Source organism: Oncorhynchus keta, chromosome 33 (genome assembly GCF_023373465.1).
Source record: "Oncorhynchus keta strain PuntledgeMale-10-30-2019 chromosome 33, Oket_V2, whole genome shotgun sequence".
NCBI lineage: Eukaryota > Metazoa > Chordata > Actinopteri > Salmoniformes > Salmonidae > Oncorhynchus > Oncorhynchus keta.
The window spans coordinates 21,035,601-21,060,112 of record NC_068453.1 but is presented as its reverse complement, the minus strand read 5'-3'; the positions used below and the strand labels follow the sequence as shown (position 1 = coordinate 21,060,112).

Here is a 24,512-nt window from a genome sequence, read left to right as displayed (position 1 = left end):
GCATATGATCGGGTTTCCCCTCGACTCTTTCCGCGTACCCAACCAAATCCCCGCCCCACTTTATTCCTGCGTTGTTTGGGGACAGTAGGAAGATGGCGGCGGCCCCGCTGTACTGTGTCTGCCGGCAGTCTTATGATGTGAGCCGGTTCATGATCGAATGCGACCTCTGTAACGACTGGTTTCATGGCAGGTATGGAGATTACACCTTCCTTGACACATGCAATCGATTTAACCGAATAAACGAACAGCAGGTGCTTGGGAGTAAGCGAGGATTGTCTTGCAGTTGTGACTGCTATTTGTGTGTAACCGGGTCTCTCACACTATTGGCACCTCGAGCTCGCTAAACTTTACAAAATAGTAAACCGAGTCAGTGTGTTTTTATTTCTATTATACATATTGTGAGTTAGTATTTTACTCTACTTATTGGGCTATTAATCGTGCGTGTTGGAGGTTTAAATAGCCGAAAGCAGTTTGTGAAAATAAATTAGCCTAACGTTACCAGTTTGCTACGGTTAGCTTGCCAGCTAAGCTTGTGTGTGACGAGCTGTCAATCACGGTGATCAAAGCCAGCCCTTTAAACATTTGGTCTGTTGAAAGAAGCCTATAGGCTTAGCCTATCCAATTGAGTTGAGAACAAAGTTGCCTAGTTATCGATTAAAGGCGTGGGTTCTGATTTTAATCCAGCTTGTCATCCTTTACTATTGAGTTGGGTTAATGCTAGTCTGCTTAATCGGCCTCTAATATACAATAATTGTGTATTACAGCCTGATTAATCAGTCTATGTTGGTGCATGTGACAACCTGACCTGACCCTAATAGACTTTCCTAGTTGAGAATTTAGGCCACGCGCTTTTGTGAATTCGATTGAAATGTAACATCAATCTCTGGCACATTCTTGGTGACATCACTTCACTAGCCAAGTGACCTCCACTAGCCAAGTGACCTCTTGCATGATCAACATTTTTAGGGGTAAACTACACAAATCCTACTATTTGAGTGAGTGTCCTCATTTGACCTTGTTTATTTTTATCCCTAACTATTTAGTGGCCAAAAACCTAAGATGAGAAAATATGATTGTTTTTGAGCTTTTGATTGACAGCTCGAGGTTGGGTATTTAAATCCCCCCTCTCACCGAAAATAGGCACATGTGTTATACCCCTAGTGGAAGAAAGGAGTTTTGAGGAGAAAATTAAAGACAACTAATATGAATACAATAACAGTTTGGCTTGTGTGGATATTACAAAGCTATTGCGTAACTACACTCTGTAGACTGCCAAGAACTCAACGCCCAGAATAATGGGATGCCTGAGCCAGGGAACTCAGTCTGTCATGTGCCAAAAGAAGAGGAACAAACTTTGGAGCTTCCACATTGACTAATAACACATGTACACACTGCTCTGCTCCAAAACCAGGGGGTTCTCTACCAATCTTTCCCATCAGGCTCGCCAGAAGGAAGTGGCATGCCTCTGGCTGTGGATGGTATGCAAACGTAGTGGAAAGCAGAGAAGCTGCCATGCCTGCACCAGAATCCTGGTGCCCGCTTGTCGGCACACCACCATACTTCCACAAGTGTGAGCCGGGGTTGTGACTAGCTGCCTGGCCGGGAAGGAATCTGCTTTCTCTCACCAGTGACTGAACCCTGGATACTCGTATACACAAGTATGGTTTACGGCTCCCAAATGGAACTAGGCAGAGGAGCCAACCAGAGTGCTCTGTGTTGTTTATAAGTTGTAGACTATGGACCAGGTAAGGGGGATAAGACAGAAATAGTGCCCTGCTAGTTTCCTAATGGCCTAACACACTACACTACAGGCATGTGCATAGGGCCTGTGCAGTAAAAGAGCCTGACATCCACTGAGCAGGCGTGTGCTGCGGATGCTTCTGCTGAGACTATGGAGATGGCACTCTGCTGAGACTATGGAGATGGCACTCTGCTGAGACTATGGAGATGGCACTCTGCTGAGACTATGGAGATGGCACTCTGCTGAGACTATGGAGATGGCACTCTGCTGAGACATTGCATTACGACAACAAACCCCGTATGACGTCAGTGGCTCACGTTGCAGCCCACAGACCTGTGTCTCTCTCCAGGCTGCGTGGGTGTGACTCCCAGTTCATGTCTGGTTCTGGTAGAGTGTGTGGTAGTGGTGAGACAGCATAGACCGGATGGGACACAGGGGAATGATTGATGGTAGCTCCACAGAGGCAACTTCAATGTATCATCCATCATTATGCCCTACACTCTCAGCCAGGGGAAAAGACTGAAGAGAGATGGATGCTCTCCCCCTGTCCTCCTCCTCAATGTTGTGAGAGAATTTGAATTTGTGGGAGAGCTTGTGTTTTTAGTGTGTGTGACTCAGACCTCAGATGATGGTTAGTGTCATGTTTACATTCATTAGTGGGACTCTGTGGGGTCTTGTCTCTGGGGTATGCTAATGACATTACTCTCAGATTGATCAATGCTGATTAGGAGGTCAACAGCATCATGTATTGATTTCCAGTCGTTTAGAGTCACAGGATATTAGTCGGTCTGCTAATGATGATGACACCTACTTTGCCTACATACAGTTGAAGTCGGAAGTTTACATACACTTAGGTTGGAGTCATTTAACTTGTTTTTCAACCACTCCACAAATGTCCTGTTAACAAACTATAGTTTTGGAAAGTCGGTTAGGACATCTACTTTGTGCAAGTCATTTTTCCAACAATTGTTTAGACAGATTATTTCACTTATAATTCACTGTATCACAATTCCAGTGGGTCAGAAGTTTACATACACTAAGTTGACTGTGTTTTTAAACAGCTTTGAAAATTCCAGAAAATGGTGTCATGGTTTTAGAAGCTTCTGATTGACTCAAATTATGTAAATTAGCCTATTGGAGGTGTAGCTGTGGATGAACAGTTGAAGTCGGAAGTTTACATACACCTTAGCCAAATACATTTAAACTCGTTTTTCACAATTCCTGACATATAATCCAAGTAAAACATCCCTGTTTTAGGTCAGTTAGGATCACCACTTTATTTTAAGAATGTGAAATGTCAGAAAAATAGTAGAGAGAATTATTTATTTCAGCTTTTATTATTTTATCACATTCCAAGTGGGTCAGAAGTTTACATTACACTTTAGTTAGTATTTGGTAGCATTGCTTGTTTAACTTGGGTCAAATGTTTTGGGTAGCTTTCCACAAGCTTCCCACAATAAGGTGGGTGAATTTTGGCCCATTCCTCCTGACAGAGCTGGTGTAACTGAGTCAGGTTTGTAGGCCTCCTTGCTCGCACCTGATTTTTCAGTTCTGTTCACACATTTTCTACGGGATTGAGGTCAGGGCTTTGTGATGGCCACTCCAATACCGTGACTTTGTGGTCCTTAAGCCATTTTGCCACAACTTTGGAAGTCTGATTGGGGTCATTGTCCATTTGGAAGACCCATTTTCTTTTTATTTCTTTTTGTTGAATTTGACCCCTTTTTCTCCCCAATTTCGTGTTATCCAATTGTTAGTAGTTACTATCTTGTCTCATCGCAACAACTCCCGTACGGGCTCGGGAGAGACGAAGGTTGAAAGTCATGCGTCCTCCGATACACAACCCAACCAAGCCGCACTGCTTCTTAACACAGCGCGCATCCAACCCGGAAGCCAGCCGCACCAATGTGTTGGAGGAAACCCCGTGCACCTGGCGACCTGGTTAGCGTGCAATGCGCCACAGGAGTCGGCACGCCACAGGAGTCGCTAGTGCGAGATGAGACAAGGATATCCCTACCGGCCAAACCCTCCCTTGGCACAAGTTAAACAATTTGAAGGCAATGCTACCAAATACTAATTGAGTGTATGTTAACTTCTGGGAATGTGATGAAAGAAATAAAAGCTGAAATAAATCATTCTCTGTACTATTATTCTGACATTTCACATTCTTAAAATAAAGTGGTGATCCTAATTGACCTAAGACAGGGAATTGTTACTAGGATTAAATGTCAGGAATTGTGAAAAACAGAGTTTAAATGTAGTTGGCTACGGTGTATGTAAACTTCCGACTTCAACTGTATCATGCTTGAATGTTAGAGTAAGCTCTGCTGCACTAAGGACCAATCCAGTTTGTCAGGCAGTGTAATCATGTGTTGACAGATCTAGTGGGAGAGGCAAAGACTGTGTATGGCCCATGTGTATGAGGCTCACTAAAAGACATAGGCCTATGTTGAGAGCATGTGTGAGAAGACACAAACCCAGTCCCCCACCACCTTAGAAGAAACTACTCAGTTCAACATGAGAACCTCAAGGCAATGCAACCTGCACCATGAACAATGAAGTTGTTCCACTCCCTCCCCGGGGGACTGCTATGCCCCATAAACAACAAAGCAGCAATCCTCTTTTGTTTTCCAGCTGCCAACAGAGAAGTCCTTCTACCCTAAGCTGTCTGTAGAAGCTTAGTGATGTGAGTTAATGGTGGAGAGAGGTTGTTGTGTACGAAGGCCCTTCATCAATGCATTGTACCCTATTGATATGATGGGTATCCTTTCCCTTTCTCTGTGAGGGTTCAAATTTTTATGCCCATTTAGTCTTTGGAAAGGCAGGAGTCAGGTGCCCTTTGGGTCTAAATGAACCCAAGCAGGTGTGTTTAACTGCCCTCTCCATCTCCCATCCTCTCCCCCATTAGCTATCTGCCAGTTCTCTAATGTAGGCGGGTTGGAGCCCTATGCAGGGGGGTTATTAAGTGCTTAACGTAATGGCTGAGCCCGCCTACAACCCTTTGTGTGTCTCGGTTGATCATTGAGACACAATGAACCCCTCACAGTACATAGACTAATGAATAACCCCAGTCACACAGGAAGGCAGGCAGCTCCACAACAGAGGATATAGAGGGATAGGAGCTGATGGCGGTAGGAGAGTTGACAGCTCTCCTGATTCAGGACAGGATGTTTGACCCATAGAGATGGATGGAGATATAACCCATTTTAGCATGGACTTTGCCATTGAGGGCTTCCACAATTTAATAAATAATAATAATAAATAATAAAGCAGTCAACTGGGTATGAATTCCTATGAGTTGGGAGCAATCAGCCAATGAAGAAGAAAATAGCCTCTGGTGATGCCCACGCTGTTACAGATGCTTTAATGGCACAGATAGAAAGTTGAGTCCTCAATCTTTCTCTTTGGTTTGACCTCATGCTGCTATGCTGGTGTCTGCTCACCATTGGCAGGGGGCTGGCATTGTTTCTGGGAGAGTGGTGAGACAGTGACAGACCAACACATGCCCATATTGGGCTTTATTTCCCCCAGGGCTGATGTCACTTGATTTATTACTATACACTAAATACCAATGTTTTGTCTTCCACACAGCTCTTAAATAAGCCAGATGTATAGTTTTGTTGTCTTCGATGGGGCAGCCTCAGTAGTTTTTAAAGAGTGAGATTGATTTGAGTTCGAGGAGTCAAGGATAAGTAGCTTCACAAGTTGCATCATCATCATCAACACTCCCCAGCCCTCCAGTTTCCAAGTGACTCACCCAACCCGTCATAACTGCGCAAGGGAAGAAACCGCATCAGTCTGGTGGCACAGTGCCCTGCTTCCCCCCGTGCCGGCCCGCGCTGCGCTGGTGTTACACATGATGACCAGGCAGAGGAGGAGGTGTTGGGAGGTCAACTTGGCTCACCTCAATCCCTCAGCCACACGCTCACTCTGTCGCGCTCGTTCTCGCATGTCCCACCCTGACAGAGAGGCAGGAGAATTCATGTCAGGCCCGGGGTGACATAATTGGCACTGTGACTCATTCTAGTCTCCCAAGCAAGGCCACTGAGCAACCTCAGGAGACCAGATTCCAGCCCACTGCTGCATTGTACTCTGTCTTGGCTGCTGACGTAGGAAGTGAGTGGAGGTGGACTGTTGAGGTCACTCTGTAGGGTTGGGACACTGAAGGTGTTTATAGCATTGGATCTTCTATAAATGGGGCCCTGTGTTTTTTCCGATGACTTTACTTGACCAGGAAAAACTCTTAGCGGCCTACCGAGTGTTGCAGCGGTCTAAGGCACTGCATCGCAGTGCTAGATCCGGGTTCAATCCCGGGCTGTGTTGCAGCCGGCCCCGTACTGAGACCCGTGAGACGGCACACAATTGTCCAGGTTAGGGGAGGGTTTGGCCGGGCCAGCTAGTCCTTGTCCCATCGCGCTCTCGCGACTCCTGTGGCTGGCTGGGAACATGCACGCTGACACTGTCGCCAGTTGGACGGTGTTTCCTCCGACACATTGGTGCGACTGGCTTCCGGGTTAAGCGAGCAGTGTGTCTGGAAGCAGTGCGGCTTGGCGGGGTTGTGTTTGGCTCTCGACCTTCACCTCTCCCGAGTCCGTACGGGAGTTGCAGCGATGGGACAAGACTGTAACTACCAATTGGATACCACAAAATTAGGGAGAAAAAGGGGTATAAAGTACCCCAAAAAATGTATAATACAAAATGTATAATACATTTAAAAGTCTTATTCCTACCTAAAATCAGGCAAGGTTCTCTTGCTTACCTCTTATTACTCCCAGTCCCAACCTGTTACGGCTTCAGCCTGGCTCTGCAGTTAGTGAGAGTGTGAGCTGCTGAACAACAACACCATTGCTAAGGAGACTTAACCAGCAGCAATGCACCACCAGAGAAAGTTCAGGTGTGATGCCGCTTCCTGCTGGCCTTTGATTCCCTTTACAATTTCCACTCTGATCAACGCTGATAGTGGCTGGTGAGAACTGTGTCCACTCCTAGACAGGCCCTCTGTGAAAATAGTTGTATTTCCTGCTATTGAAACCTTTACTACATCTTCACACAGCTCATAGCCCCCAGGCTAACTATAGGACCCTGAGGGAGGGAGCTGGAACTTTAATGGCTGTAATTTACCGCCCTGAGCAAGTCCCCCAGTGTTTTCTGCTTTCACACTGAAAGGAATTCCACTTGTTCACTCCCAACTTCAGGGAGCAGGAACTCATTTAAATGTACCCACTGAAGACCAGTCACAGAGCAGGGAGATTTGAATGAGAGGAAGACTGCAGAGCAGGAAGAAGGTGGAATTGCTTGAGATTCGCTAAGTTGTTGCCATCATTATGAACTCTCAAGCCTCTGAAACGAGCTACTAGGGAAACTCCGTTTGTTTGTATTTTAACAATGAAACAGATTGTCGCTATGAAGAAATAGGAACTTTGTGTTTTCTGCTACGTAGTCTTCCATGTCAGAGCAGCAAAATATATTAGTCCACATTTCTCTTTATGCTCTTGTCAGCTGAAACTAAAGTTGAGCTTAAATCGGCTATCTTTCTGTTTACTTGAGAAGAAGCTCTTTAAAGTGCTGTCTTAGATTCCTCCCATACCCTAGTGACACAAATGTTGCCTGCTGTTTTTCTCCCCTTCTCCATGCATCGGTGGGCATCCAGCCATAATGGCAACACTCAGAGCCTATTCACAGGATTCTGTGTGTTATTCAGCGTTCTCTTATGGAACAAAGCGTTGGTATGCACCAGAGGAATGTGTGTGTTGCTGCCTGTGGTCTGGCTGTTGTGGGGCGGTCAGAGGTTTGCTGGTGTAGGGGTTTGAGTGACGTCAACACTGTCGCAGTTCAGTGAGATACTGAGACAAACGCATGGTTGTGATTCCCAGTCTGTAAATAGCCAATAGGAAAGATCTGGCCCAGAATGGTCTAGAGGTTGTTAGGGCCTAGGGTACAACTTCTTGCCCTAACTAACTAATTCCTTGCCCTAACACCCCTGTCTTCCAGACAAATGAAACCGATCGCCTCCCAACTTCAAGGTTGCTTGACTTCGTACCTCCTTTAAAAAATGAGGGACCAAAAGGTCGTCTCCCACATACACTACTCTGTAGTCTGGCTCTGTGTTTACCTCAACCTCTCTCTGCTCCTCCTATACATCACCACTCTGTGGTCTGGCTCTGTGTTTACCTCAACCTCTCCCTGCTCCTCCTATACATCACCACTCTGTAGTCTGGATCTGTGTTTACCTCAACCTCTCTCTGCTCCTCCAATACATCACCACTCTGTAGTGTTTCTGGATCTGTGTTTACCTCAACCTCTCCCTGCTCCTCCTATACATCACCACTCTGTAGTCTGGCTCTGTGTTTACCTCAACCTCTCCCTGCTCCTCCTATACATCACCACTCTGTAGTGTTTCTGGATCTGTGTTTACCTCAACCTCTCTCTGCTCCTCCTATACATCACCACTCTGTAGTCTGGCTCTGTGTTTACCTCAACCTCTCTCTGCTCCTCCTATACATCACCACTCTGTAGTCTGGCTCTGTGTTTACCTCAACCTCTCCCTGCACCTCCTATACATCACCACTCTGTAGTCTGGCTCTGTGTTTACCTCAACCTCTCTCTGCTCCTCCTATACATCACCACTCTGTAGTCTGGATCTGTGTTTACCTCAACCTCTCTCTGCTCCTCCAATACATCACCACTCTGTAGTGTTTCTGGATCTGTGTTTACCTCAACCTCTCCCTGCTCCTCCTATACATCACCACTCTGTAGTGTTTCTGGATCTGTGTTTACCTCAACCTGCTCCTCCAATACATCACCACTCTGTAGTCTGGCTCTGTTTTACCTCAACCTCTCCCTGCTCCTCCTATACATCACCACTCTGTAGTGTTTATGGATCTGTGTTTACCTCAACCTCTCTCTGCTCCTCCTATACATCACCACTCTGTAGTCTGGCTCTGTGTTTACCTCAACCTCTCTCTGCTCCTCCTATACATCACCACTCTGTAGTCTGGCTCTGTGTTTACCTCAACCTCTCCCTGCACCTCCTATACATCACCACTCTGTAGTGTTTCTGGATCTGTGTTTACCTCAACCTCTCTCTGCTCCTCCTATACATCACCACTCTGTAGTCTGGCTCTGTGTTTACCTCAACCTCTCTCTGCTCCTCCTATACATCACCACTCTGTAGTCTGGCTCTGTGTTTACCTCAACCTCTCCCTGCACCTCCTATACATCACCACTCTGTAGTGTTTCTGGATCTGTGTTTACCTCAACCTCTCTCTGCTCCTCCTATACATCACCACTCTGTAGTCTGGCTCTGTGTTTACCTCAACCTCTCTCTGCTCCTCCTATACATCACCACTCTGTAGTCTGGCTCTGTGTTTACCTCAACCTCTCTCTGCTCCTCCTATACATCACCACTCTGTAGTCTGGCTCTGTGTTTACCCTCAACCTCTCTATTGCCTCTCTCTGCTCCTCCTATACATCACCACTCTGTAGTGTTTCTGGATCTGTGTTTACCTCAACCTCTCCCTGCTCCTCCTATACATCACCACTCTGTAGTGTTTCTGGATCTGTGTTTACCTGAACCTCTCTCTGCTCCTCCTATACATCACCACTCTGTAGTCTGGCTCTGTGTTTACCTCAACCTCTCTCTGCTCCTCCTATACATCACCACTCTGTAGTCTGGCTCTGTGTTTATCAACCATACATCACCACTCTGTAGTCTGGATCTGTGTTTACCTCAACCTCTCTCTGCTCCTCCAATACATCACCACTCTGTAGTGTTTCTGGATCTGTGTTTACCTCAACCTCTCCCTGCTCCTCCTATACATCACCACTCTGTAGTCTGGCTCTGTGTTTACCTCAACCTCTCTCTGCTCCTCCTATACATCACCACTAAAACCACTCTGTAGTCTGGCTCTGTGTTTACCTCAACCTCTCTCTGCTCCTCCTATACATCACCACTCTGTAGTGTTTCTGGCTCTGTGTTTACCTCAACCTCTCCCTGCACCTCCTATACATCACTACTCTGTAGTCTGGCTCTGTGTTTACCTCAACCTCTCCCTGCTCCTCCTATACATCACCACTCTGTAGTCTGGCTCTGTGTTTACCTCAACCTCTCTCTGCTCCTCCTATACATCACCACTCTGTAGTCTGGCTCTGTGTTTACCTCAACCTCTCTCTGCTCCTCCTATACATCACCACTCTGTAGTCTGGATCTGTGTTTACCTCAACCTCTCCCTGCTCCTCCTATACATCACCACTCTGTAGTGTTTCTGGATCTGTGTTTACCTCAACCTCTCTCTGCTCCTCCTATACATCACCACTCTGTAGTCTGGATCTGTGTTTACCTCAACCTCTCCCTGCTCCTCCTATACATCACCACTCTGTAGTGTTTCTGGATCTGTGTTTACCTCAACCTCTCTCTGCTCCTCCTATACATCACCACTCTGTAGTGTTTCTGGATCTGTGTTTACCTCAACCTCTCTCTGCTCCTCCTATACATCACCACTCTGTAGTCTGGCTCTGTGTTTACCTCAACCTCTCCCTGCTCCTCCTATACATCACCACTCTGTAGTGTTTCTGGATCTGTGTTTACCTCAACCTCTCTCTGCTCCTCCTATACATCACCACTCTGTAGTGTTTCTGGATCTGTGTTTACCTCAACCTCTCTCTGCTCCTCCTATACATCACCACTCTGTAGTCTGGCTCTGTGTTTACCTCAACCTCTCCCTGCTCCTCCTATACATCACCACTCTGTCGTCTGGCTCTGTGTTTACCTCAACCTCTCCCTGCTCCTCCTATACATCACCACTCTGTAGTCTGGCTCTGTGTTTACCTCAACCTCTCTCTGCTCCTCCTATACATCACCACTCTGTAGTCTGGCTCTGTGTTTACCTCAACCTCTCTCTGCTCCTCCTATACATCACCACTCTGTAGTCTGGCTCTGTGTTTACCTCAACCTCTCTCTGCTCCTCCTATACATTACCACTCTGTAGTCTGGCTCTGTGTTTACCCTCAACCTCTCTATTGCCTCTCTCTGCTCCTCCTATACATCACCACTCTGTAGTGTTTCTGGATCTGTGTTTACCTCAACCTCTCTCTGCTCCTCCTATACATCACCACTCTGTAGTCTGGCTCTGTGTTTACCTCAACCTCTCTCTGCTCCTCCTATACATAACCACTCTGTAGTCTGGCTCTGTGTTTACCTCAATCTCTCTCTGCTCCTCCTATACATCACCACTCTGTAGTCTGGCTCTGTGTTTACCCTCAACCTCTCTATTGCCTCTCTCTGCTCCTCCTATACATCACCACTCTGTAGTGTTTCTGGATCTGTGTTTACCTCAACCTCTCCCTGCTCCTCCTATACATCACCACTCTGTAGTGTTTCTGGATCTGTGTTTACCCTCAACCTCTCTATTGCCTCTCTCTGCTCCTCCTATAAATCACTATCCATAGCCACACAGACTGTCAGAACAGGCTGTCAGTTTAGAAAAACCATGATATCTTTTCTGTCTCTCGTAAGTCTCAAGTATGGCCCAAAGGATGACCCAGTGAGAGAAACTTGTATGTGACCCCTTTTCCCAAAGGCTTTAAATCATGTAAGTAGGACTGACTCCCTTGTGTACAACACCCTCTCACAATCCCTCAAGCTGTCCAGAGCATGGGCCCTGGAACCATGGATGGGGATATCAGTGAGAGAGAGCCTGTTTCCACAACATCTTCTCTGGTGTTATGATCCCGGAGAGAACAGTCTCCTGTCCTCCTGTTGATTTATTGGAAACACCATGGCGCAAGCCTGGTCCCAGATTTGTTTGTACTGACTTGCCAACCGCTATGGTCAATTTGATACCACATATTGGGACCAGGCTATCATGGTCCTGTCTGTCTCTTTATACTGACAGTGATGTCTCCTGTCTCCCCACAGCTGTGTCCAGGTGGAGGAGCACCATGCAGTGGACATTGACGTTTACCACTGTCCTAACTGTGAACCCCAACACGGACCCTCCTTGAGTCAGTATTCCAGTCTGTTTTTTGTGTCTCTCTTTGTCTGTCCGTTCTGTCTTTTCTCTGTCTTCTCTTGCTCAGTCGGTCTCTCTCTCCATCTCTTTTGTCTGTCTTCTCTTGCTCAGTCGGTCTCTCTCTCCATCTCTTTTCTCTGTCTTCTCTTGCTCAGTCGGTCTCTCTCTCCATCTCTTTTCTCTGTCTATTTGTTCCATCCCCCGTGCCTGTTCACTCTCCCTCCCTTTCTCCATCCCTCCCACTTTCTCCCCCTCCATGGTTGATGGACTGTCCCCAGGAGAGCGTCAGTCTCCAGTCTGATTTAGGAGCCTGACCTCAGAGCCCGGGGCCAGACATTAACAAGCTAATTGAATGGGGCTGTAATCCTTCGACTTAAATTGGTCCTAGCCCTCACCTTGGCCTCTGCTAGGGGAGGAACAGGGAAAATATATTATCAAGACTAATGACTATTATCCATAATTCACAAGCCTCCGTTGGTTTAAGGGAAGAAAATTGAATACAGTAATAATTTGTCTCAGGTCTGTCACTGGCTATAGTGATCGTTTTCATGGCCAGTGAAGGCTGTGGCGTTTTGTGAGTCTGATGTTCTGCGTTTCTCTTCTTGCAGTGAAAAAGCGCAACAACTGGCACAGGCATGACTACACCGAGCAGGACGATGGCACCAAGCCAGTGCAGGCTGGCACCTCTGTGTTTGTCAAGGAGCTCCAGAACAGGACCTTTGCCAGGTAGGAGCCCAGAACACCTACCACCGAGGACTCTAATGCCAAGCTAGACCCACTCTCACACCTGCACAGAAAACGCACGTTTCCTCAGCAGTCGTGTTTCTATGAACAAGACTGTGATCTTTGTTTTAGTCACAATACTTAACATGTATTATGTTCTTAATTTCTCTCATTGGGTATTTACATAGAGTTGAACATATCAACAGGAATTAGCCATTAACCATTGTCTGTCCTGTCCTGTCCTGTCCTGTCCTGTCCTGTCTGTCTTGTCTGTCCTGTCTGTCTTGTCTGTCTTGTCTGTCTTGTCTGTCTTGTCTGTCTTGTCTGTCTTGTCTGTCTTGTCTGTCTTGTCTGTCCTGTCTGTCTTGTCTGTCCGTCTGTCCGTCTGTCCGTCTGTCCGTCTGTCCGTCTGTCCGTCTGTCCGTCCGTCCGTCTGTCCGTCCGTCCGTCCGTCTGTCTGTCTGTCTGTCTGTCTGTCTCGCAGTGGGGATGAGATCCTGCAGTGGATGGCTGGGGAGCAGGTGACCCAGAGGTACCTGGAAAGCCACGGCTGGCAGTACCCCATCGCTGTGTCCAACATAGAGGGACTAGGACTCAGGCTGCCTCAACCATCCTTCTCTGTCAAAGATGTGGAGCAAGTTGTCGGTAAGGACATAGAGAGAGTGTCCTGTGTGTGTGGCGGGGCATGCTCAAGCACCCTGGGCTAGATTTTATCTGTCTATTTTCAAACATCCTCAAAGTAAATAAGTGGGGTAGTAAATGTGTCTGTGCTACATTTAGCATGTAGCACAGCTAAGACTGATCACCAACCCATCCACTGCCTGTCTACTGCACGGGATGCCCATTTGATAGGACATATGTTACCTACACCTATTGCTTTGAAATAGAATATAATTAAAAGCTAATGAATGCATTCCCTGTCAGATAATGAGCACCTAACATTGAGCGGACGCCATCTGTCCGTCAAACAAACAGGTGCCAGGTTCAGAGCGTTGCCAGGTTCAGAGGGTATTTAGCCCCTTTATCAATCATCTCCCAATGGCTGAATAAGCCCTACAGGAGGGGAGGGCAGGTCTTCCTCAGCCCCCAACAGGACCACCTCTGCTCTCTATAGAATAGAAAGGCCTGGTACCACAAGGCTCCTATTACAAGCCCATTACTAACCCACAGCTATCTGGACCGACTGGATGCCCAACGCAACCCAAAGCTGCTTGTGTTTTATCATGGGAGTTCATATTCCACCCTCTGCCATGCTCCGTTGAGCATTAAGCTGCTCTGATAGGAAGCAGCACAGGTGTTGTGACTGGGTGGAGACAGAACACAAGCAGGATCAGGTTACCTACCTCCTTACAGTTGGGACACAATGGGGGACAGGCCTGGAACCTGCTGTCTCCTGGGGTTACCCAAGCCTAGACTATGGTCGGACAGCTTAGGATAAACCTCCTGGCATTTGTCACCTCCCAGTACTTAATGTTGTTGTTCCTCGTTGGAGGTAGATTAAGTTTTCAGTCTAAATATCATGTGAAAGGTTGGTGTCTGGAAGGACCCTACAGGGTCTAGCTGGAGTGAATGCCAGGTGTCGGTGCATTGCTTAAAACACAGGAATAGTTTGACCATGTGCTACCAGCCAATATAAAGGTGTAGTGTGGAGTATTTACTATGGTCTGTTTTGGGCTTGTTGGCTGGTAGACTGAACACTCTCTGTTCTGCTCTCTCTGTTTGGCTAGCTACCCTAACTCCAGCTGTTCACTGTCATCAGACGCTGTCCAGCTGGACCCGCTGTGTGTGGTGTGTAGGGGGTTGGGGAACATTAGGGGTGTGTGGGTTGGTGGTGGGAGGATCACACAAGCACCAGCTGTCCTGTCCCCACACTGCCGACAGGCCCCCGTTTCCGGCCCTCTCTCTCCCCGGCGTTCACTGTGTTGTTTGATTCACTGCCTCCCAGCTGTGTGAGTGCTGGTGGGTTTTTACCCTCACACCCATTAAAGACAGTGGCCCCTTCCCCAGTCTCCACCTCTGGGACTCATATGGACTGGACAGATTGTCTGGCCCTCACCACCTGCCCCCCACTCCATCCACTCCTATGGTGTATTGGCTGTGCCAGTCTCTCCCTTAGGAGTTGTACAGAGACATGGAAATGCCAGAGAGCTTCAGAGTTCAGATCCCCTCGCCCACTGACTCCCATTTAAAATGTCTATCCCTGTTGTCTGTCACTTCAGTAGGAATGATCCTTTCTCTTAACCAGATGTATTATATATCTGGCTGAATGGTGCAACTGTTAGACTGTAGACACAAAATGATGATGATTCCATGGGCAGACTGATACCACGTTTTGCTGTCTGCTCCACTATATGACGGCTTGGCCATCATTCTCTTGTCGTCCACAGGCGGTGACAAAGTCATTGACGTCATCGACGTGGCCAGGCAAGCCGACAGCAAGATGAAGCTGAAAGAGTTTATTAAGTATTACTACAAGCCTCATCGGCCCAAGGTGCTCAACGTTATCAGCCTGGAGTTCTCTGATACCAGGTATGCTGTAATTTGGTCCTACTTCTAATAATCCATTGCAGACTCTCTCTCCATTCAAATGGATACATTTTAAATGAATGCTATTTACAAGACATGCAAACAGAAAACAAGAGCATCCACAGACTGCTGTCAAGTTCTTCATGATTCACAAGAGAAAAACAAGAATGAACACAAACATTCAACAATACATGATGTTCAGCTCATGACAAAAGTGATCAAACTACGTATTATCAATGATCTCATTATTTAGTCAATTTCAGCACTTTTTACTGTGATTTTTGACCCTCTTAAGTAGCCATACCCCTCTTACCGCTCACTCTCTCCCCCCCAGAATGGCAGATCAGGTGGTGGTACCTGACATAGCTCAGAACATGTCCTGGGTGGAGAACTACTGGCCAGATGACTCCTTCTTCCCCAAGCCCTTTGTCCAGAAGTACTGCCTCATGGGGGTTAAGAACAGCTACACTGACTTCCACATCGACTTCGGCGGCACCTCTGTGTGGTACCACGTTCTCTGGGTGAGTGGGTGTTAGTTACATGTCCTACATGGACACTAGGCTATCAAATCATAGCAGTGAGCTGAGTGCAGTTTGGCAAGTCAATAAAATCAACTGTGTCCACAACATTATTTGGTGATAAATCGCTGGCCTGGCTCGCTCTTTGGCATTCCTCTCACCACTTGTAATGCGCGCTGACATTTAATCAAGTATGTTTGTACATGGGGGAGCTATTTAGAGCAATCTAGGCTGATTGGTACCCTGGCGGAAGTTCACCTCAGCAGTACATTTCGTTGTTGGCAAGCTCCAGGGGGAATTGTGTCCCCGCCGTGGTAATAAATGATCCCTTCAACGGCAACAAAGTAACCAACCGCTGCTAATCACAAACTGTGCTTTGTGTTCATGGTGACATCACCAGGCTGGCAGGCAAGCACTCTCCTTCGCTATAGAAGCAATGTGCAGCTCAGCTTGTGAAAAACAGGGCTGGGAAATGCACCATAAATGGAAGAAAAAAATCCCCTGGTGTGAAAGTCAAACACATCTGTGTGTCTCTGAAAGGAAACATCTTTGCAGGCATCTGAGTGCTCCTCATTTTCTAGTCACATTGTGATGTCTCTTGGGTTAAAATGCTTTATTTTTTTATGAACTCTCGTTAACTCCCTCTACTCTCTCTGTGTTTCCAGGGTGAAAAGATATTCTACATGATCAAGCCGACCCAGGCCAACCTTGCACTATATGAGGCGTGGAGCTCCTCCCCCAACCAGAGTGAGGTGTTCTTCGGGGACAAGGTGGACAAGTGCTACAAGTGTGTCGTGCAGCAAGGAACCACGCTGCTCATCCCCACAGGTGTGTGTGTCACAGGCGGAAGGTGGTACCTTTTAATTGGGGAGTCCGGGCTCGTGGTAATGGCTGGAGCGGAATAGGTGGAATGGTATCAAATACATGGAAACTGTGTTTGATACCATCCTATTTCCAGCCATTATTATTAGCAGTCCTCCCCTCAGCAGCCTCCACTGCAGAGTGTGTGTGTAAGCATTTGGTCTTTATTTGCTTTCTCTTGTAACATGCCATGTATTTAGTTTTCCTGAAAAGAGCTAAACCGCTTCCATTAGGCTTGTGTTAATGGAACCATAGTGTAGATGAAGAGGGGTTACTACTGACGATGGAGACTGGCCCTGTGAGTGTGACACAGAAACCCCTCTGGAATTAGACAGTGTCCTTAAAATACCTTTTCCACGGTGTCCTTAAATACCTCACACGCCTGCTTTTGGTGATGTATAAATAGACTATCTGGTAGTCTTGTCTGCCCCTCCGTAGAGAAACATGTCTATATCCTCAAAGTAGACAGAAACAAAAGTCTTGTTTCCCAGGGTGCCTGCCTGGAAACTGACTCCCTTTTTTTTTAAAACACTGACATGTCATTGCCAAGAGAATTTGGAAAATAAATCTTTGCTCAGCAACAGCCTAGACACTAGCCATTTAGCACGCTTTTATCCGACTTACAGTCATGTCTATTCTATTGTGGTCCCGGGAATCACAATAGGAAGTTCCCAACTAATGCACAACAGACACCAGTAATGGAAGTTCCCTAATGGAACAACAGCACCAGTAATGTTATGAAAGCCCATATTAGCAGCTCTTGGGCCTACTTTATCCTCAGCCAAGCCTCTGCTATAGCATGTGACTTGTAATTCACCTCTCACATTCCACCCCATGTCTTGATGACGTAACACGTCTAGAGAGCTGTGAACGGGCGACCGCAGTAAGCAGAACCTCATGGTTAACACATGCTCCTTGTTCTCCTCATTAACTCCAGATGGCTTTTAGAGGGGTTTCACTCATGTCCTTTAGTGATTTAACCCCATCTCACCATCTCTGTTATCACCACAAGGATCCTTCCATAAGCTTACCTGATGGGGGGGTCGTATTTCATTTGTAGATCACAGGGTTTCATGTTTTTTTGCCCATGGAGATCACCTGAGGACGATGTAAAACTATACAGGATATGCAATCGGTTCAGAAGAGCAATCGGGTGCAACTCAACAGACTTTTCACAAGTTCAGAGTATCCATACATTTCTGTGTCAATACTCCCATAGGAACAAGAAAACTCACACGTTTTAAAATGCCCCCAAAGTTGTATACCTTGAGTAAAGGTTAAGGACTGCAGCTGTGTTTTCTCCAGGGGGTTCAGGGGGTGTGGAGAGGTGGGATAGAGATTTGAGGAGGGGGTAGAGCACAACATACTTGGCCGCTCAACCGCAGTAACCCCGTAACCGCGTCAGTGCCTGCAGTATCAGTGCTGCGTCACCGCCGTCTCTGCTTTCTGTTCTCTCCGGAGGTATAAAGAGCACTGCTTTATCTTGACCAGGTCAGGCAGACCTGATATGACCCTGTATGTTTGTGTTGTCAGGTCAGTTTGTGTGCCACATACCAGGTTTACATCCAACCCTTTTATGCCAGTAAAGTAGATGTCTGAGAGGGAATGTGATGACAGAACCGATGGAAACATTTGCCTGTAAACCTTCCAATTGTTGTCAAAACAAAATACGCTGGACAAGGTGGGATCTTTTTGTGTCGATAAAATGAATAATGTAATAGAACTGCCTTTTTAATATTGATATAATAACCATCATATCGAAGTAAACTTGGAGTCACGCGATGATGTGGTGTGTGGTCCTCCCACTACTCTTATGAAAGCATGCAGTTTATTAGGCTACAGATTAAATAAGTTGCGATGAACTTCCCAGGGTGGTGAAAGTGCAAGGTAATGAACTTGATGCATTTTTCCAATGAATATCGAGGGTCTTATTCTGGTGACATGATGATCGATGCTTTGCTACCGATTTGACAAATACAACACCTGGCCAGTGTCCTTGGTATTCCCACAGTCAGTGAGTCAAACATTGACTGTGTTTGTGTGTGCTGCCCTCTGCAGGATGGATCCATGCCGTCCTCACCTCTCAGGATTGCATGGCGTTCGGAGGCAACTTCCTCCACAACCTCAACATTGGCATGCAGCTCAGGTGTTATGAGATGGAGCGTCGTCTGAAGACTCCAGACCTCTTCAAGTTTCCCTACTTTGAGGCTATCTGCTGGTATGTGGCCAAGAACCTGCTGGAGACCCTGAAAGGTGAGTGAAGCTGTAAAATCCACCTAACCCAATACATTTATTGTAGTATTTTTATTTTATTTCACAAGCATCATCACAAATATAATGCCTTTGTTCTCTTTCTCAGAGCTGCGAGAAGACAACTGCCCACCCCAGACCTACCTAGTGGAGGGAGTGAAATCTTTAATCAGTCCACTGAAAACCTGGCTGAAGAGAGAGGTGAGGGGCACTGAATATTTGTGTTATTTTTCCATTGTATCTATGGGTGAAGGTCCTGGCTTCACCTTCTCTGTACTGCACCTGACTCTACAATGTTGGCTGATGAATATCTAGACTGATTGGTTTATCTCCCAGCTGAGCTCTGATGGAAAGGGGGTGGGGGTCATAGTGGTTTCCCCTGGATCTGATGACACTGTGCCAGTGGTGGAAACAGAGCCTCTTTGTTCAACTCCACCCTAATTGTGTGTGTGTGTGTGTGTGTGTGTGTGTGTGGAAAATTGTGACTGCAGGTTACGGAGCCCACCAGCGAGGTCCCGGACCATATCAGGCCCAACCGTCTCATTAAAGAGCTGACCAAGGAAATCCGATACCTGGAGGTAAGGGCTGGGGTCACAGGGGGAAGGGCCTGAGGAGCATCACCTTTGTGTAGGTGGAAGAGCACTCGATCTGAGGGGCTGTATGAGAAGTGCTTCTAATTAATCTGTTACTGATGTGATGGATTTGTTGCGCCTTATTTGTAACTGGCAATCATTCCCTTGCGACTTCCTTGTTTATAGACGTAGATTAGATTTAAATATTGAGGTTGTGTTCAAACCCCTCCCTCCTCTAATGGTGTTATATGTGTGTTCCAACAGGAAGACCAGACCAGCAGTGGTGGCACCAACAAGCCAGTGAAATCTCAGGGAAGCGGTGGAGGCCAGTGTCCGGCCACGCGCTCCACGCTGGAGAGGGTGTGCCCGGCCCGTCAGGCACGGCGGGCAGCCCGGAGGCTCCGGGAGCAGCAGGAGCAGGGCCCTAAGGTTCCCTCTAACCTGGAGATCCTGGAGCTGCACACCAGAGAGGTGCTCAGGAGGCTGGAAGTGGGCCCTCTGGAGGAGGTGAGAGGAACATGTGAAACTCCCACAACGTTAAACTAGAATGTCACACGCTCTCTGGCATACGTCATATTTAAATGCCTTGTTATTATTGGAAATAATCATTAGATCAATCAATAAACCACATTAGTATTTTCTGTGCATTACTCCTACTGAAAGCAATACTGTTCCCATGTTATAAAGAACCCCCCTTAAAAGATTTAGATGCACTATTGTAAAGTGGCTGTTCCACTGGATGTCATAAGGTGAATGCACCAATTTGTAAGTCGCTCTGGATAAGAGCGTCTGCTAAATTACTTAAATGTAAATGTAAATAAAGAGTCATACAATTCAATAGATACGTATGATACCTGTGTTGAATGAGTCCTATAACTCTGTCTCTACCACAGGACCCTACCTTCTGTCCCCCGGTGCATGGGAAGTTCAACATGGTGTCCACCGCCTCTGCCGCTGCTGCTGAGAACCCAGACACACACCTGCGTCTCACGCTGCACAACGGACAGATCATCCGAGACGCGAGGAGACCAGGTAGTAGCACGGCTAGCAGCCCGGTGAAGGCGGAGAGTGAGAGGCCGTCCGTGGGCCAACTGAAGAGCAGAGAGGAGATGACGACTGAGTCAGACCAGGAACAGCAGCACAGCACTATGGGAGGAGAGGAGAAACCAGGCCACCTCAGTAAGTCATGATGCTGAAGCATTTCACGAGAGAGAGAGAGAGAGAGAGATATATATATATATATATATATATATATATATATATATATATAGTACATTGTATGATTTATAATCTGACTCAACTTTGTCAGTTTATTGACCTCATTGTACCAGACACACCATGCTTTCTAAAGGGTCATATTGTTGACACAGACTAGGTCTAGTAACCTGTTGACTTGGACACGGAGAGGGAATGGTTCCTACCATTATCTGTGGTTAATGATGTCTGTTTGCCTTCTCAGGGGGTATTGAGAGGGTTAAGACTGAACTCAGGGAAGAAGCCTCAGGACACTCCGACGTGTCGGACATGGACTCGGACAGTGATTCCAACACACAGGTACCTGATATTAACATGGTCTACCCCCACTGTGGTTTTGTCAGTGAGAACTTAACTCTGTTGTGTATCAACCCTGAACTAGTTTCTTGTCTCTCTCACTCTGCAGCAAAACACCTCTTCTGAGGAAGATTCAGGAAGCTCCCAGAGTGATGATGATGAGGAGAGGGGCTCATCCCAGAGGGCCGCGGGGCACACCATAGAACTAGACCAGACAGACCTGAACCTCCGGCACAAACACAAGCCACTCAAAAGGTGGGTGGTCTGACCTGTTGTGCGTGGGTGAGCTAAAACACAGCTCCTGTTATTGGAATCACAAACATATTTTAGCAATTGAGTTATTTATTAAGGGATAATTTCTTGTAGAAGTGTCTATAAGTTCACGCCATCGGTTTAGTAATCTCATGACGATGGAATTGGATTTGAAACAGAAGCATGTGCCAATATTATGCATACAATGATTATATTCATAACTTCCCTTTTGACTGGTAAAGATGAGCACAGTTGGCTTTTGTGGAGTCTTGCGGTGGGCTGTAAATGACTGAGTGTGTCTCTTCTGTGTCCCTGCAGAGAACGTCCTACTTCACCCAGCACAGAGGAGGCCATTCAAGGCATGCTGTCCATGGCTGGCCTGCTGTGCCCCTCCAAGCCAGACGAGGTCACCACTTCCCAGGAGCTGTGGTGGTCCAGCCCGAGCCGAGGCTTGCCGGAGCGCCGAGAGCAGCACCAGCGTCGTGTGGCGGGGGACAAGAGCCCCATGGACAGCCAGGGCAACAGCAGCAGCGAGGCCTGGGACAATCAGGGGCCCCTCTCCCTTGGGGCCCTGAGCCACGATGCCAGCCCAGAGGCCGACAACTACCAGTACTGTGATCCCTCAATGTCTCCCCCTCTCCACCCCTCCAAAAGACACGCCTCCAACTCCCCTCCCATCAGCAACCAGGCCACGAAAGGTATGCAACCAACTATTGATTCTCTCCATTTGTCTAGTAATTATATGATGTTCTCAGGGATTGGATGCTACTGTGACACAACTCTCTCTTTATTCAGCACGTCAGCCATTCATGTGGGGTTTGGGTTTTGTTTTTCAGGCAAGCGGCCCAAGAAAGGAATGGCCACGGCCAAGCAGAGACTGGGGAAGATCCTGAAGATGAACCGACACAATGGCGTCTTTGTATAGAGCTCTGAGGGCCACAGGCAAAGCTAAAGGAGGGGAACAGACCCCTGTCCTCACATCCAGTTTATTCTGTACATTTAGTCGACACCTTTTTGTCCTGGAGAAATCCACTGCCTGGGGAAAGGGCCCATCTGAGAGACTTGTTGTTGTCAGACACACAAACGAACAGGCTTACTGTGCATGCTTAGGACCACAGGGTATTGGATTCACATGAGCAAGCTACCAATCAAGCGCACAGCTTCACTGCAAGCACTCTAAAACGTAATGGAGAAGAAGGGGAAAAAAGCATGTTGATTACTCAACTTCAGGGAAACTTAATTGTTCCAGTGGGCATCAACGAGCCATGGGGAAATGTTTGATGTCCGGATGAGGTAGGAATGAGGTCTACAGTACATCGCAACATTGAAGACAATTCTTCAGCCAATGTTAATGACGCACGTAAGCCAATGAAGGCTGCTTGATGTCCCACCATCTGCATCTCCCAGTGCTGCCTTCCTTGAATATCTGCAGCACTATGAACTGGATGAGACCCAGGACAAGATGGAAGTTTGGATATACAGACTGGCATTGACCCACCTGGCTCTGTGTCTGGGCTCTCTAGCAGGGTCCTTTTTGTCCCTGAGAAAAAAAGGTGCTAATCTAATTTTTCTAAATGGTGCTTAATGTTTGTACGTCCTCCATGCTCCCAACTCCCCTTATCTCAATCACACCAGCAATAATGACGTTGAAGTAGAGAAGAGAGAAGTTTTGAGAGGCAGCACTCTTGGTTAGTCTTCCCTGACACACTGTGTCATTCATCTATTTAAAGAAAATTGCCTAATTTATCATTGCACTGTTTTTTGGGAAGGTAAAACCCCATCAGGTCTAAAACAATTACATTTTAACCTGTCTGCATTAGTTCATTATAAGTCTCTCTATTTGAATTTCACGTTTTAATACTTTGATCGATCATATGAAAGCCATACTCCTCGATATAGAATTTATGATTTTGCTGCCCTCTGATGGTCAAAGGAGACTAACACAGAGAGTGCTGCCTCAATAAGAAATGTTTTATAGTGTCAGTTGTTTTCTTGGTTGAAAAACAACTTGTATAATATCTTGCTTAATTTATTTCAAGTTGTTACTTGATTTTAATGTCATTTCTTTATGGATTCTGAGTTATGTATTTATTAATTGAAAGAGGTGAATATTGATTTTATTATATTTTGGCCCTAAACCTCGGCTATTCTGGGAATTCTCTCCTCAAGAGTTTGTTTTTTTCCTCTCTTATGCTTATTGTATATGTGGACATTTTAGACTTCATGTGGTTATGATATTGTGCAGGTCAGTAAGAATTTCAATCTTTTTTTTCTCCACTTCTGTCCAAGTGGACTTTCTTAACTTGATTTGAAACGGTCTCTTCTGGTTTCCTCTGTTTCCAGGGGTTAGTGGGGTTCTGTGTTAAGAGAATGGGTCATATTGTGACTCCAAAAGGTTGCTACACCTATAGCCCACTTGACGTTGTCTAACGAAAAATACATTTTGAACAATTTAAATAGGGTGTTTTTTTAAGGGGGGGTCCTATGATATGGTGCTGAAGTGAGGTGTGTGATTTGTATTTGTAGTTCTTCACTCTCAGGGAATGATGCCACAGATATGACCACAGCTATGACCACAGATATGTAGCTGGTGATTACCTTAATCACCAACTACATCATGTACACTGTAAGGCAAGTTCTTCCAACCAGACTCTTGTTCTACTTCCTTCTTTAACTAAGCAGTTGTGCATTGGAATTGACCAAGTTGAAGAAATCAACATGGTCATCTCTATTTAGAGATGATACTCGAGCTCTGCCTAGCTACTAAAAATGTTTAACTCCATTGTATCAATTTCAATATGTAACTCAATATCCAAGAAATCCAATCTTCCAGCATCTACCTTCTGACAGAGCAGACTGACAACCCCCCAAAAAAACACTACTTGTCCCAATATCCTTAAACACCCTCGCTCTCGTCTAGAGTATTTCACTGAATGACATCCAGACTTACTCAGTCACCAAGTAACTTTAATAGCACCCTTTGAACAGTATCTGACTTGAAAGCTGTGCTATGAGTTCAACTTGCAGTGCACCTGACCTTGGCATAATTGTGGTCTATCGCTTAGCCCTTAATGAGATTTTACCTAATGACACATATCACACTTTTGTCTTCCCCTCCATGGAATACAGTGTTTGATCCTATTGCCAGACATTTCCATGAACTCTGCACGTTCACTTTTTAACTCTTATTGCATGTTGAAGTCCTCACCACTCGTCTGTGTAGTAATAAGCACAAGAACTAGCCTGCAGGCAGGGTTTGTTATTAGCAGCAGTTCTCTTTCATTGTATAGTATTTACCGTAAACTCTTATTTGCATTTGTGTTTTTTCTATCAATGGTCATGTTTCTTCTCTGTGCATTAGTCCTTCAGATGGTTTGATTTATCATGATTTGAACCATACAAACACTGGCTTACTGTGACTTGATGCATTGAATATGTTTCAGCATTTAAAAAATGACCTGTAAATATAAAAATGAACTGATTCTGTTAAATTGTTGTTTTTTTACAG

General features: G+C 46.3%; 1 protein-coding gene across 1 annotated transcript; it reads left to right on the top strand.

Moving 5' to 3' along the window:
- Positions 1–24,495, top strand: LOC118377780 (lysine-specific demethylase 7B-like). Its single transcript, XM_035764737.2, has 16 exons — positions 1–190; positions 11,658–11,743; positions 12,360–12,477; positions 12,959–13,119; positions 14,862–15,003; positions 15,335–15,521; positions 16,184–16,346; positions 18,438–18,632; positions 18,739–18,830; positions 19,121–19,207; positions 19,466–19,708; positions 20,095–20,380; positions 20,661–20,755; positions 20,862–21,007; positions 21,323–21,702; positions 21,841–24,495. Exons 1-16 carry the CDS (start codon positions 93–95, stop codon positions 21,927–21,929), a joined length of 2,568 nt encoding a protein of 855 aa, XP_035620630.1. The 5' UTR covers positions 1–92; the 3' UTR covers positions 21,930–24,495.
- The last annotated feature ends 17 nt before the right edge of the window (positions 24,496–24,512 follow it).

Excerpts from the sequence above, each read along its gene's own strand:
- LOC118377780 (XM_035764737.2), top strand. The coding sequence starts at position 93 with ATGGCGGCGGCCCCGCTGTACTGTGTCTGCCGGCAGTCTTATGATGTG. Across the intron at positions 15,004-15,334 it reads CTGGAGTTCTCTGATACCAG|AATGGCAGATCAGGTGGTGG; the intron begins GTATGCTGTAAT and ends TCTCCCCCCCAG. Across the intron at positions 19,709-20,094 it reads AAGTGGGCCCTCTGGAGGAG|GACCCTACCTTCTGTCCCCC; the intron begins GTGAGAGGAACA and ends TCTCTACCACAG.